At 52.9% G+C, this 14,478-nt stretch overlaps 1 protein-coding gene across 1 annotated transcript in view; it reads right to left on the reverse strand.

Moving 5' to 3' along the window:
• LOC116950854 (mucin-1-like) overlaps window positions 1–10,702 on the reverse strand; it is a 28,495-nt gene extending 17,793 nt beyond the window's left edge. The window contains exons 1-2 of the mRNA XM_032968980.2: window positions 10,417–10,702; window positions 8,032–8,336 (exon numbers count right to left, since the gene is read on the reverse strand). Coding sequence (XP_032824871.2) covers window positions 8,032–8,336; window positions 10,417–10,495 — 384 coding nt within the window. The 5' untranslated portion in view covers window positions 10,496–10,702. The remainder of the gene's footprint in view (window positions 1–8,031; window positions 8,337–10,416) is intronic.
• Between the last annotated feature and the right edge of the window lie 3,776 nt (window positions 10,703–14,478).

Consider the following 14,478-nt stretch of genomic DNA (forward strand, 5'->3'; position numbering starts at 1 on the left):
GCTGTTAATGTCCACACACAAACAAAGACAAAGATTCCCCGTATAGCTGAAACAGACTATTAGGGCAAGTGCTGTTAGCGAGCACCTTTGAAGGCCAGAACGATACACGAGGGGGTGGGTGGCCAGCACTACGCCCGGCCGCCTTTGTCTCCCCCAAACGCCTTTGTCTCCCCAGTGGCGATGTTTACACACCGCACCACGTAGTAATTTGAGGCTGAGTTGACCTAGGGGAGGCCCAGGACCGGTTCTAATAATCGTCACCGGTGAGCGGGAATCGAACTCGGGTGGCCAGGTTCGTAGCGCAGCGTAGCGCTAACCGCTACACTACCGCTGTCCACACACACGCACACAGACACACTAAGAAATCGGAACCACGAAAGTAATGCCACCTCATCGGGCAACTGCTGCGCTTTCCTGGCCTCAATAGCTGCTCGCTGACCTATGGAACTCACCTTCCGCTCGCCTCGGCCGAGACCACAATTTCACTCGCTACACTTGAGAACCCAGCGGCTTAAGAGCCTGGGTCCACGCTCGTGATCTTAGCGGTGAGCTCTGACCACCGAAGTCGCCCGGGCCACCACGCTCGCTGCACAGCGCGCCGGGGCAAGGGCGGGGCACGGCCCTTGAACACTCAGGGGGCCTTCGGCGGCGCTGGCTCAGCGCCCCGGCAATGGGACGAAACCGACGCCCCCGGGTTCAGAGCGAGCGCTCGCGTCTGGGGCCACTCTCACCCCACGCCTAACCGAGCACCACTTTGGCGGCGTTTCCACAGCAGATGCAAAGCGTGCTGGCTCCGTGGCCTCCGCCGGGCTGGGTCCGTGGGTCGGTGAGGTGTCTCGCTGGCAACCAGGCACGGCAGAATCCGTTAAATCTACCAAACGTCCTGGTTTCAGCTGAGACAGGCCCCAGTCGTAAATATCTATACAGTGAGGGAAAAAAAGTATTTGATGCCCTGCTGATTTTGTACGTTTGCCCACTGACTAAGAAAAGATCAGTCTATAATTTTAATGGTAGGGTTATTTGAACAGTGAGAGGCAGAATGGCAGCAAAAAAATCCAGAAGAACACATGTCAAAAATGTTATAAATTGATTTGCATTTTAATGAGGGAAATAAGTATTTGACCCCTCTGCAAAACATGACTTAGTGCTTGGTGGCAAAACCTCTGTTGGTAATCACAGAGGTCAGACGTTTCTTGTAGTTGGCCACCAGGTTTGCACACATCTCAGGAGGGATTTTGTCCCACTCCTCTTTGCAGATCTTCTCCAAGTCATGAAGGTTTCGAGGCTGACGTTTGGCAACTCGAACCTTCAGCTCCCTCCACAGATTTTCTATGGGATTAAGCACATTAAGGTCCTTAATGTGCTTCTTCTTGAGCCATTCCTTTGTTGCCTTGGCCGTGTGTTTTTGGTCATTGTCATGCTGGAATACCCATCCACGACCCATTTTCAATGCCCTGGCTGAGGGAAGGAGGTTCTCACCCAAGATTTGATGGTACATGGCCCCGTCCTTTGATGCGGTAAAGTTGTCCTGTCCCTTAGCAGAAAAACACCCCCAAAGCATAATGTTTCCACCTCCATGTTTGACGGTGGGGATGGTGTTCTTGGGGTCATAGGTAGCATTCCTCCTCCTCCAAACACGGCGAGTTGAGTTGATGCCAAAGAGCTCCATTTTGGTCTCATCTGACCACAACGCTTTCACCCAGTTGTCCTCTGAATCATTCAGATGTTCATTTGCAAACTTCAGACGGGCATGTATATGTGTTTTCTTGAGCAGGGGGACCTTGCGGGCGCTGCAGGATTTCAGTCCTTCACGGCGTAGTGTGCTACCAATTGTTTTCTTGGTGACTATGGTCCCAGCTGCCTTGAGATAACTTGACAAGATCCTCCCGTGTAGTTCTGGGCTGATTCCTCACCGTTCTCATGATCATTTAAACTCCACGACATGAGATCTTGCATGGAGCCCCAGGCCGAGGGATATTGACAGTTATTTTGTGCTTCTTCCATTTGCGAATAATCGCACCAACTGTTGTTACCTTCTCACCAAGCTGCTTGGCAATGGTCTTGTAGCCCATTTCAGCCTTGTGTAGGTCTACAATCTTGTCCCTGACATCCTTGGAGAGCTCTTTGGTCTTGGCCATGGTGGAGAGTTTGGAATCTGATTGATTGATTGCTTCTGTGGACAGGTGTCTTTTACACAGGTGTAGAGGTGTTAACTACTCACTGTTCCGTAGCCTGCATTGCCACGAGGTATCAATTGGGCAGTGCAGCGTTACCTCTGTGTACATAACGGTTGAGTTCAGACGAGGTGAAGTGAATCGTAGCCAGTTTGGTAAGAACCAATCAGACAGTTCCACGTGGGAATGTGGGATTGGTTACACCTGGCCACAAACGAGTATAAGAAGGGTGCTCACTACGAGCCGCTCGGAGCATCCACGCGCATCTGCTGCTCCACACGGATTCGACCATCGCCGCCTCGGCTTCGACATTGGAGCCTGCCAGCAGGGAAAACAAATTCTCCCCCGACTGGGCCTTCATGGCGACCAGGTCAACGGGCCGGCGATCGTCTAACCACGCTGGTCGCCGCGACGACCAGCAGTGGGGACGGCCTCCTCCATGCAGCGACGTGACGTGCTTCAACTGTGGCCGACGAGGCCACATCTCCTCCGAGTGCCGTGCGCCTCGACGACGCTCCTCCGGATCCCGAGGCCAGGACTACAGGACACCCACGGCATCGCCGCACAATCAGGCAAGTCGCGACGCCTCTCACGCTCAGCCCTCATTCACGCCATACACACCGCAACGCACCATAAGAAATGCTCGCGATTCGGCGTGTGATGCGCGGTGTTCCGGCGATTCTTCGCGGCCACTCGGACCTGGGCAGTGGTCTGAGTTGGCCCATAGGGTAGTCGCGGCGACGGCAGGTTCCTCCGTGGTTGTCGGATCGATCGAGGGTGTGGAATTCCGTGTGTTGGTTGATACTGGTGCGTTGGCTACGATCATTTCGGATTTTATTTATAATATACTGCCCGTACGATGCCGCCCCTTGGAACGTGTTTCTATTCCGTGTTTCGCCGCTAATGGAAGTTCGCTGGGCATTATTGTGCAAATTCGTGCGCAAATTTTGATTGGTGACATTAAATTGACGGGGCCTATTTTGGTCTCTTCCTCCCTCGCCGTGCCATGTTTGTTAGGCACTGACTTTCTCGCGAAAATGCCTATTGAGATCCTTGTAGATCAAGGCTGCATCGAACTCCCGTCGGGTCGACGGATGACGTTCTTGCCCACGCCCTCACATCTGCGCACGGCAAATGCCTCTGTGCAGGCGTTCGTCGCCAGCACAGTCCGTATTCCACCAGGGACACAAATGCTCGTGCCCTTGTGATTAAAGAAACCGCTAGCCCCGGACGCCTCGGCACATGGCATTTTGCTTGGATCTTCGAACACAGCTGTTAAAGGGTTGGATTTAGTGGCTGCACAGACCCTCGTAGCAGCTGACAGGGAGCCATTCTTGCAGGTTTTGAATGTCGGATTGTCCACAACCGTCATTCCGCAAGGAACTGTGCTCGCTAACGCGACCCAGGCGCCCCTGGGGACCGGAGTCGTGGGACATGTGCTTGACAGGCCACAGGTTCCACCTCCTTCAGAATCAGATGAGGCATGGTTGGACGCGCTCTGCGCAGACACAGGTGTTCTGTCTGGTTCGCAGCTAATTAAATTGCGCGCTCTTCTGCGAGAATTTTCTGATATATTCAGTACATATAAATTTGATATTGGCTGCACCAAGCTGCTGCGTCACCACATTGATACTGGTGACACTGCCCCTATTCGACAAAACCCGATTCGGCTTAGCCCGGCAGAGAAGCACCATGTTAAATCGGCTGTGGATGACATGCTGGAGGCCGATATCATTTCTCCTTCCACTAGTCCCTGGGGTGCTCCAATAGTGCTGGTCAAAAAGCACGATGGCAGTCTTAGTTTTGCGTTGATTTTCGGCGCCTAAATAAAATCTCAGTAGCTGATGCCTACCCTCTCCCTCGTATGGATGAGTCATTGGATGCCCTGGCAGGGGCGCACTATTTCTCCACTTTGGACCTTCTGTCGAGGTTTTGGCAACTCCCCCTCGATGAAGCGTCAAAACCTAAGAGTGCTTTTCGGACACCACAGGGCCTTTTTGAGTTTAATAGATTGCCCATGGGTCTCCACTCGGCCCCAGCGACGTTCCAGAGGCTCATAGAGCTGGTCCTCGCTGGGCTCCAGTGGGACTCATGTCTAATTTATCTTGACATCATCGTCTTTAGCCGCATGTTCGGCGAACACATTGAGCGATTGCGTGCTGTCTTCTTGAAAATGCGGGCCGCTAACTTAAAATTCAAGCCGCAGAAGTGTCACCTTCTGCGTGAGTCTGTGCGCTATTTGGGCCACATAGTCAGACGCTCGGGAATTTCTACCGACCCTGAGAAAACCAAATGCGTTCGCCAATGGCCGACTCCTACATCTGCGGGCGATGTTCGCAGTTTTATTGGTTTTGCATCATATTACTGCCGTTTTGTTGCTGGCTTCACAATTGCCAAACCGCTTCATGCCCTTACATCCAAAGGGGTGATGTTTCATTGAGGGGATGCGGAACAGGCCGCATTCGACTCCTTGCGGAACGCACTCGAAACGGCACCGTCCCTTGCATACCCCGATTTTTCCGTACTATTCGTGTTGGACACCGACACTAGCAATACGGGGATTGGGGCTGTTCTGTCCCAAAAGGTTGATGGCATTGAAAGGGTCGTTGCCTATGGTAGCAGAGTTTTGTCTCCTGCTGAACAACGATACTGTGTTACCCGACGTGAGCTGCTGGCCATTGTCTTTTTCATTCAGCAATACAGGCCGTACCTGTATGGTCAGCATTTTACCGTGCGATCTGATCATTCGGCATTACAGTACGCTCTGTTGGTTGACCAACCGTCCGGCCAGCTTTCTCGGTGGCTCAAAGTCCTTCAGGACTATGATTTCAATGTTACTTACCGTAAGGGTGCACAACACATGAATGCCGATGCGTTGTCTCGCCGCCCGCCGGCTCAAAAATGTGTATGCTTTTTGGGCTCTGGCCGTTGTAAGCCTCTCGAAACAGTGTCCGCCGTGCTTCCCGTCGCCTCAGCGCCGATGTCGGATCATGCAGATCCAACGGCCAGTGACGACTTGCTGGGGCTGACTTTGGCCGAATGGGGTCGGCACCAGAGCGGCGACATGTCGTTGTTGCGGTTGCCTCGTCACGCAAATAATGCGGCTCCGCGTCAAGGGAAATTCAATTAATTTGTTATGAAGCGCGGCCTGTTGATGCATTGGGATGCTGACTCGTGTCAACATAAAATCGTCGTCCCGTCCGCCTTGCGATGCAAAGCCGTATGGGCAGCGCATGAGCGTTTATTACACCTGGGTGTTCATAAAACCATTGGGTTGTTGCGGTTGCAATTTTTCTGGCCGGGCATGCTGCACGATGTAACCGACATTCTACTGGGGTGCACCCATTGTGTGCAACGTAAACCGCCGGCTAGACTGGCATGCCCGCCCCTGCAACCCATTTTGGTGTCTCGTATAAACGAGTTGGTGGCTCTCGATATTTTGAGCCCTTTTCCTACTACACCACGGGGTAATAAGTACCTTCTGGTTGGGGTAGAGTATTTTACACGGTGGCCTGGGGCCTGGGCCCTCCCCAACCAGTCGGCAGCGGCCGTCATGGATGCCTTTGTTCAGGGCTACGTCCTGGACAAGGGCACACCAGAACGGTTGCTGACCGATCAGGGAAGAAATTTTTCAGGAGTCCTGTTGAATGATGTGTGGCGCCTGTTGGGCACAAATAAAGTGCGCACTTTGCCCTTCCATCCCCAAACCGACGGCATGGTGGAGCGCTTGCATAGAACTCTCACCGCTATGTTATTCCATCAGGTCGATGAATCCCACCTTGATTGGGACTTGCAGGTTCCGGGGGTCCTCGCCCCATACCGCATGGCACCTCACGCGGCGACGGGATTTTCCCCATTCTTTTTAATGTACGGCAGGGATGCCTTTCCTCCCGCCGATGTTCGGCTGGAGATAGAACAGCCGCCGCAGAAATCCAAGCTCGTTGACCACTTGCGATTTAATCTCCGTAAGATGGCCGAGGCAAGGGAGGCTGCCATTGAAAATTCGGCTTCCCGCCAGCGAGCGAATTTGAGACTGCATGATCCTCGGACGTTCACTGCCCCCAGGTGCCGGTGTCCACATCGGCAAAACTCCTCAGGCCATGGCGGGGTCCGGTGGAGGTGGTTGAGGTCCTTCGGGCCCAATGTATTAAAATTCGCTGGGGACGGCGTCGCTGTTTTGTTCACCCTTCTCGGTTGAAACCCTTCGTCACGCCGCGCGTCCCTCCACAACACACACAACAGGGGGGCCGAGTGTGCGATGCGTCCGACGAGCCAGATGTTGCCCCGTTGGTGCCTAACCCACAGCGCAGGCGTGTCATTCCTCCTGCAGATGACGCGGGAGTGACAGCTCCGTGCAGGCCACTTTCGGCCTCGGTGGACCATGGATCGTCAGGTGTCCCCGTGGAAATGCCTCAAGACCCACCTCATGACCCACCTGACGCTCTTGTTCATCGTCCTGCCCCTCCTGTGCCACCGACGAAGCCTACCCTCCCCTACGATGGCCCCGTGAAACACATGCGTGCTAAATCTCGCCGGTTTTTATGATGCTTCTCTTGCTTGCTGACACGTTCCCGGTTCCTAAACGGTTTTGCTACACTCGCCGCCTGCTCTATCGCGTTGTGTGTATGTTCAGTTTCATGACTGATTGCCTTGTACATACGTTGTGTTGTTAGGGGGGTATTTATATGGGTTTCTTTTTCTCCTGTTCTTGTTCTTGTTGTTTGTGAGGCACACTCACATTTCTTCTATCGTTGATAATTTCGGAGTTTCACATTGTTGCAGTAAACCTGCATTGCCACTCGGTATCAAAGGGGCAGTGCAGCGTTACCTCTGTGTGAATAACGGTTGGGGTCAGACGAGGTGTAGTGGATCGTAGCCATAGTTTGGTAAGAACCAATCAGACAGTTCCACGTGGGAATGTGGGATTGGTTACACCTGGCCACAAACGGGTATAAGAAGGGTGACCGCGCAGAGTGCGGGGAGTTCTCTCCCTACACGAAGACCGAAGCTCGGGCTGAAGATAGCCAGGACCCTGGACCCGGCCTTCCAGCTCTTCTGAGGGCTAAGGCTCGGCGCATCCAGTGGTCAAGACCCACCGGGCCAGCGGTGGGTCAGATAGCCTCCCCTAGGTCCAAGCCGGAGGACTCTAGGATAGCGGTAGACGTGTGAGTAAGTCCCGCCAAGATACGAGGCTGTACCTCCTTAGGTTAGGAAGAGATCTGTGTGTAGGTCATGCTAAGTCCGGAGGCTGTACCTTCTTAGGGTATCGGGTGAGGGGACCGTATACCCCTCTGTGTGTTAAGGACTGTGTAAAGAGAAGTATTACAATAAACAGAGTGTGCCTCATAAGGAGTTTATTCGTCATTATAAATGCTACACAGGTAACAAGCTGAGATTAGGAGCACTCCCTTTAAGAGTGTGCTCCTAATCTCAGCTCGTTACCTGTATAAAAGACACCTGGGAGCCAGACATCTTTCTGATTGAGAGGGGGTCAAATACTTATTTCCCTCATTAAAATGCAAATCAATTTATAACATTTTTGACATGCGTTTTTCTGGATTTTCTTGTTGTTATTCTGTCTCTCACTGTTCAAATAAACCTACCATTAAAATTATAGACTGATCATTTATTTGTCAGTGGGCAAATGTACAAAATCAACAGGGGATCAAATACTTTTTTCCCTCACTGTAAATATATACATGTATTCAGGTGTCTCAAAGCGTCTGGGAAAATCAGGAGTTTGTGCCGGTTAGACATGGTCTGGGCTCTTTCTTGACTGAGCAACCAATGGGGGATGGGGGGGGGTTCGGGTGGGGAGTTCGGGGGGGGGGGTAGGGGAAATTACCCACGAGCTCACCTGGAACGTCACGATTCTCTCCAGCGACCGAAAGGCATCGGACATCGGGTTGTCCAGCTCTGCCGTGAAGTTGCGATTCTCGATGACGAAGGAGAGAGGGATGGCCACTCTGCTCCGCTTCTCCGCGGTGGGCGGCGGTGGCGGAGTGGACGCGCTCTCCGGCGTCGGACCATCGCCGGAGCTGCCGCCGCCGCCTGGCTTCGCCGCGTCGCTGGGACTCTGCGGCCCTGCCGCTGCCGCCGTGGAGTTTTCGGCGCCTGGGGTTCGCCCGGTCGTCGTGGTGGCGTTGGCCACACAAATGCCGCCTGTCAGGGACCGACAACGGGAGCCGCACAAGCGGGTGAACCGAACGTTGCACGTGGAACTTCTTTCACGCTGTACGTGGCCAGCCGTGCTAACCGGAGGTGGGGGAAACCTCCGGACCATGTGCCCGCGGCCAAATGACCCCCCGAATGACCCCCCCCCCCCCCCCGAATGCACCACGTCTCATGGCACACTGTGGAGGCAGCAGCAGCGAGGTGTTGGTGAATCACAGCGCAAATGTTGGGAAACTTCCCTTCACGTGGGCGTCGAGCAGGAGGCCCGTACCCTGGCTCTGCCCGGAGATGGTGATACGATCAAAGCGAACCTGTTCCGTCTGCGTTGACATAGAGCGTTTCCCCCTCACACGCGTGAATATTCTCCAGGCTTTCCTGTCACATGATGTAAGAACTCATCAATTGGCCGATAACACCTTCATAAATAAGAGGACCGCAGAACTTGGGCAATTGCTGGTGCCGGCTCGCCGCATGGCGGCCTTCCCTGCTCGTTGTCTGTGGTTCCTCCTCGCGTCTCCGAGTCGCTCTCTCCCTCGACGAGAGCGAGCGGATGTCGCGCAGCGCGCGCCAAAAGTTAAAGTTGTTATCCTAAGGTTTTAAAAGAAATACATGGAATCACATGTTGCTGCGGACAACTAGAACCCTCTCGAAACTGCACAGCTATGCGACACACATTAGTAAAATAACACATCAAACTCGATGTTCCACTCAACTCATTTCATATTACTTAATATATCTCGCCGTTTAAAACGACCCGAGTTCAATTCCCAGCCAGGGCTCACATCAGCCGTCGGTGGTGACATCTCGGCCAGGCCTGGCCCCACGTCTCAACTCTTTCAAGGGTGAGCATCGAGGTGGTGCCCATCTCCTGTTTACAGCCATGAGCCAGTGGTGGAAATTCCACATTCCCGTGGCCAAGGGGGGGGGAAGGGTGCGAGTCTATGCAAAGGACAACCGCTGTCTGTTGCCTTCCCCCACATGGAGGGATGATTGTGCCGAAGGGAGTTACGGCCAAGATCCAACCGTCATTGGATTAACGGGTGGCTGCTGCTGTATTTGGCTTTATTATCGAGAGCCAATACGTGAGTAATTTATGCAGTCACGAAAGCTTTAATTCTTTATAAATACGTGGTCTTCAATGCAGTGGCGGCACTGGCTGCGTGCAGAGTCACGTGGTGGCCGAACCAACACTGACCCACGTGACGGCAGACAAACAAGTACGTGGAGGGGCCTTCATCCAGCAGTGGATTGACAAATGTGTCCGTACATTTACACAAACGGTAGCTTATGCAAATGTGAAAAGATGTGGACCTGAAATCCTATGGGGCGTGTGTTGGCCTCCTCGTCCACACTGGCCACAGTGGGTGAAACCCATTCACGTTTGCCGGGTGGATAGAAGCACAAGGTGGGATTTGAAGGGAAGGTCCCCAATCCTTGCGCCTGCCGCGCCGGGAGATACAATTGAACCGGCGGCATCTGGACTGCAAGCCCGGCGCGCGCACGATGCTTAAGTGTAATTTAAGCCGTCAAATTGTCTCACGATTTGTTGGTGAAATTACGAATACCCCACTGCTCGTACTGCTGTGTGTGCGTGCGTGGTGACGAATGGCACACGCAAGAATATCAGCCTTCCGTTCGCCACGAAGTGGACTTAGAACTTAAAAAAAACAACTCCTATATTATTAATTTTACCCGGTAAGGCTCACTGAGCTGCTACAAAATCTCTTTTTGCAGAAGCGACCTGGCTATCGCAAATGGCAGCACGATGAAGTGTACAGCTGTATCCACAACATGTAAACGCGTGATGTCGTCGATTCTCAATGTGGAGGGGGAAAACCCGGAGGCCCCGGAGAAAAGTCCACCCGACCACGGAGAGAAAGAGCACTTAAACCCCAAATATAGAGCAGCAGGCATACCGGGCGAGAGAGAGAACAGCTCGCCACCGCGGCTTCGACGTCAGCCACGGCGCTTGTGCCAGGCTAGGTGCACCTTGAGGCCACGTGACGTTTCGAAGGCTCGCCCAACGGGTGTCACAGACGCACGCACGCACGCAGACGAGGCGGGGTACCTGTGTGCAGCAGAGCCGTCAGGAGCCACGAGAAACACGTGAGGGTGGCTACTACCCTGATCCCCGTGCTCTGGGTCATGGTGTGGGTGAGAGCGGTGGCGATGGGTGCTGCTGGCGTCGAGGGAGGCAGCCAAAGCCGCTTGCTGTCACGAAGCCGCTGCAAAGGAAAGGGACCTCGACGAAAGCCAGACCCAGACTAATGCGGGACGTCCCTCGAACAGACGCATACACACAGACACACGCACACATACACAGACACACACACACACTCCTGCAAACCACACAGCCACACCCACCAAACACAAGCCCTGCCCGAGCATGTTCAAGACGACTTGAGCACGGGGCACTGCAGAGCACAAACTCAGGATTACTTTTGAGCCTTTTCAGTGTGTGTTGGCGAGCGACTATTAGGAACTGGTATGATACATTCGCCGGGATGGGTATGGCAAACCCTGCCGCCTTTGTCTCCCCAATGCTGATGGTTAACACACTGCCAAAACGAGGGGGGGCCCAAGTCAGATTTAGTTTCAATTAATGATGAATAATCCATGGTCTCGAGTCGAACCCAGGTCGCTGCCTTATTTGCTCACTGCCGATGGATAATGAAGCTCTTCCTTAAGTAAAAATCAGTTTTATAAATAGAGAAAAAGTCAAAACTGAGTTGTGTCTATATATAGCGCTCTTCAGACAAGGCCTCAGCGCTTTCCAACACAATCCCAGTATAAAAAAAACAAACCCCTTCACATTAAAACGAAAGAGGAAAACAACCCCCATACGCAGACGGGTACGCGAGGGAGAATAAATGTGGTTTCATGCGAGAACATACAAACGTGAAAATATTTTTGTTATAAATAAAAAAAAATATTCTTAGCTCTTTTTTAACACAAACGGTCGTCATCACACCTGATGACGACCGTTTGTGTTATGGTCGAAACGTCGTGAGAATTTTTATTGTTTATATATATTTTATTATTTTATTGTTTCCCTTCAACGTGACTTTACCGAAAGAGCTAAGAATATGAATTACTGCAGTCACGAAAGCTTTAAATCAAAATAATAAAAAAATGTCAAATAAAATTAGAATAAATATGATTAAATATTTACAACATTTGATAAAATAATGAATAGAAATAAAATACATAAAAATAAATGTGGTTTCAGACGAGACTCGAAAACCCTCGACTGACGGAGTCTCCCTAACGGAGGCGTCGTTCCGCCCGTCGGCTCAAAGTTCCATCAACCCGCTGAACACAGATTTTTCTTCACGCCAGAGTGAGTCGTGAGTGGTCTTTTGACCATACTTCATCACACTGGGCAGTGCTGCTAGGTGAGGGTGCAGGAGGGGGGGGGGGGGGGGTACCCAGGACCGGTTCAGATATCACACCGCCACTCACAAGAGACGTGAACGGGATACGAACTCAGATAAACGGATTTATAGCGCAGTGAGCTAACCACTGTGCCACCTCTCCCTCCAGTGGCTTGAGTTTATAATAAAAAAAACAACAATGGTAACTGGTGTAAAGGTAACATGTGGAGTAATTACAAAAGTTTGTTTTAGAACAAAGACAAAGACTGTTGGGGCAAGTGCTGCCCGCGAGCATCTTTGAAGGCCCGCACGGCACGCGAGGGGGTGGGTGGCCAGCACCAACGCCCGGCCGTCTTTGTCTCCCCGGCGCTGATGCTCGCTCACCGCACCAGGTACTCATTTAAGGCCGAGTAGTCCTAGGGGAGACCCGCGAACGGTTCAAATATATTCGTTAGTTTATTGGTCGTGAGCGAAGGGTCGCCCATTGACCTACCAAGACAAAGATCCCCCGTGTAGCCTTAACAGACTGTAGGGGCAAGTGCTGTTAGCGAGCACCTATAAAGGCCGGAACGGCACACGAGGGGGTGGGTGGCCAACACCACGCCCGGCCGCCTTTGTCTCCCTAGTGGCGATGTTTACACATCGCACCAGGTACTCATTTGAAGCTGAGTCGATAATCGTCACTGGTGTTTGCCGTGATCGGGAATCAAACTAGGGTCGCCAGGTTCGTAGTGTAAGTGCAGCGCGCTAACCGCTACACTACCGCTCCCCGCTACCACACACAACCACACACACACTCGCGAACTATCAAGCGAAGTCGTGCAGCCCAGGATGATGGCGCTGGATTTTCAATTGATGGACGCTTCAGTTGGCTCAACATTAACCCAGCGCGCTGTTTGAGATGACTTTAATTCCTCCAGCAATCAAATCATCTCGTGTACTTCGTAGACGCGGTGATCGGTGCGGTCATCACCGCCGGAGGGGTTTATTTGCGCGCGCTTCAAACTTCACCGAGGCTAATTCGAGGCTGCGCTACGCCTCGCGCGTGTGAGCATTGCGGTGAATTTAAACCAAAGCGCGTGGACTTGGCGTGGTGAAGTATGGTCAAATCAACCTTCCTGCGTAAACACGGTCGTGGCGGGGGGGGGGGGGGGCAGATCCACTGCTCCAGCAGCAGTGACATTGAGAACCGGGGCCCACTGGGGCCAATTGGGGTGCTGCAAGTGGCGAGATGTTAACTACCTCGTCTGGTATACAGGAGGTCGTGGGTTCAATCCTGACGACGCCTGCTGATGTATATTTTGAGTTTGCGTGTTTCTCTCTACCCGTGGTCGCGATGAGTTTTCTCCGGGACCTCCGGTTTTTTTCCCCTACACATTTATAATCAACATCACGCGTTTAGATGAAATGGCTGTTGCACAATTTCCACTCGACGGTGAGCCGCTTCGCATTGAGCAATCAATTTGTGGCCAGATCGCTTCTGAAGAAAGAGCTACACAGCTCAAGTGAGCCTTACTTGGTCAAATAAAACACGAGTTTATAATTTAAAAGTTACAAGAAGGGGTGGTCACCATCCATCACGGTCATCATCAGCCACCGCGTTTAATGTATGCCGTGCAACTCGATGCCCTGCGGGCGATCTGCTCCAATTTATTGCACCTGGGGAACTGACACCGCTTCGTGTTGTTGTTCAGGCGAGCATGGACAAGGACAAAGATCCCACGTTTTACCTCGAAGACACTTTTTTTCGGGCAAGTGCTGTTAACGAGCACCTATGAAGGCCGACACGGTGACACGAGGGGGTTGGGTGGCCAGTACCACGCCCGACCGCCGTTGTCTCCCCAGTGGCGATGTTTTGAGGCTGAGTCGACCTAGGGGAGGCCCCGGCACCGGTTCAGATAATCGTCACCGGTGTTGGCCGTGAGCGGGAATCGAACTCGGATCGCCGTGTTCGAAGCGCAGCGTAGCGCCAATTTCAACCTCCAACTCCCTAAACGCCCCCGCCCCGCTCCAGATCACAGCCCTCGCGATGCCGCCTCCCTTCGAGACCCGTCCACAGGTTACCCCGACGAGTTACCCCAACGAGTTACCCCTAACCGGTGTCTGCAAGTTGAAACAATGGGGCAAGTTTTGTAACCAAGCCCCTCCACACCCTGTCTCTGTTCACGAAGAACGACGAGTCGGTAGGTGGAGCGCCGACAGTTGACCGGCGGCAAGGCGCGCGTGGTGGGGTAAAGTGTGGCCAAATGCCCTCTTGTGTTGCTGAACTTCTTTCGCACCGTACGTGGCCCATCGTGCTAATCGGAGGTGCGGCGGATGGACAACAAACTGGACACAAAAAGCGGCCCTAAACAAATGAGTTTGTCGATGTATAAGAGAGGTGGTGGTAGATGCTGCCTTTGTTCAAGTCACGTTGAAAGCTGACGCTTTAAAAGTGCACAGCTCCAGTGGCTTTCTCGTAGCGGAAGCGAGAGCGTTCCAGACGGCCAGAAGAAGCGCATACGAAAACGCGCGATGCAGCCGACCGTCTTTGTTCGATGGCCAGCCCTTCCGCCAGCAGTGGAGTGAGCAAGGCATTACCGCAGCGTTTGCGCCCGGTGTTGCGCGTGCATCAACACACACTGTGCTGGTGCACGAGGAGCCTGCGGGTGCCGTTCATCTCCGGGTGACTTGAAGCTAAGTGGCTGGAACGGGACAAGTCGGCACTCGCGATGGGAATGTGCCATGTGCACTGCAGGGCTCACTGGGACGTGTTT

The sequence above is a fragment of the Petromyzon marinus genome, chromosome 40 (assembly GCF_048934315.1).
Source record: "Petromyzon marinus isolate PM22_M1 ecotype Great Lakes invasive population chromosome 40, UKy_Petmar_22M1.pri1.0, whole genome shotgun sequence".
Classification (NCBI taxonomy): domain Eukaryota; kingdom Metazoa; phylum Chordata; class Hyperoartia; order Petromyzontiformes; family Petromyzontidae; genus Petromyzon; species Petromyzon marinus.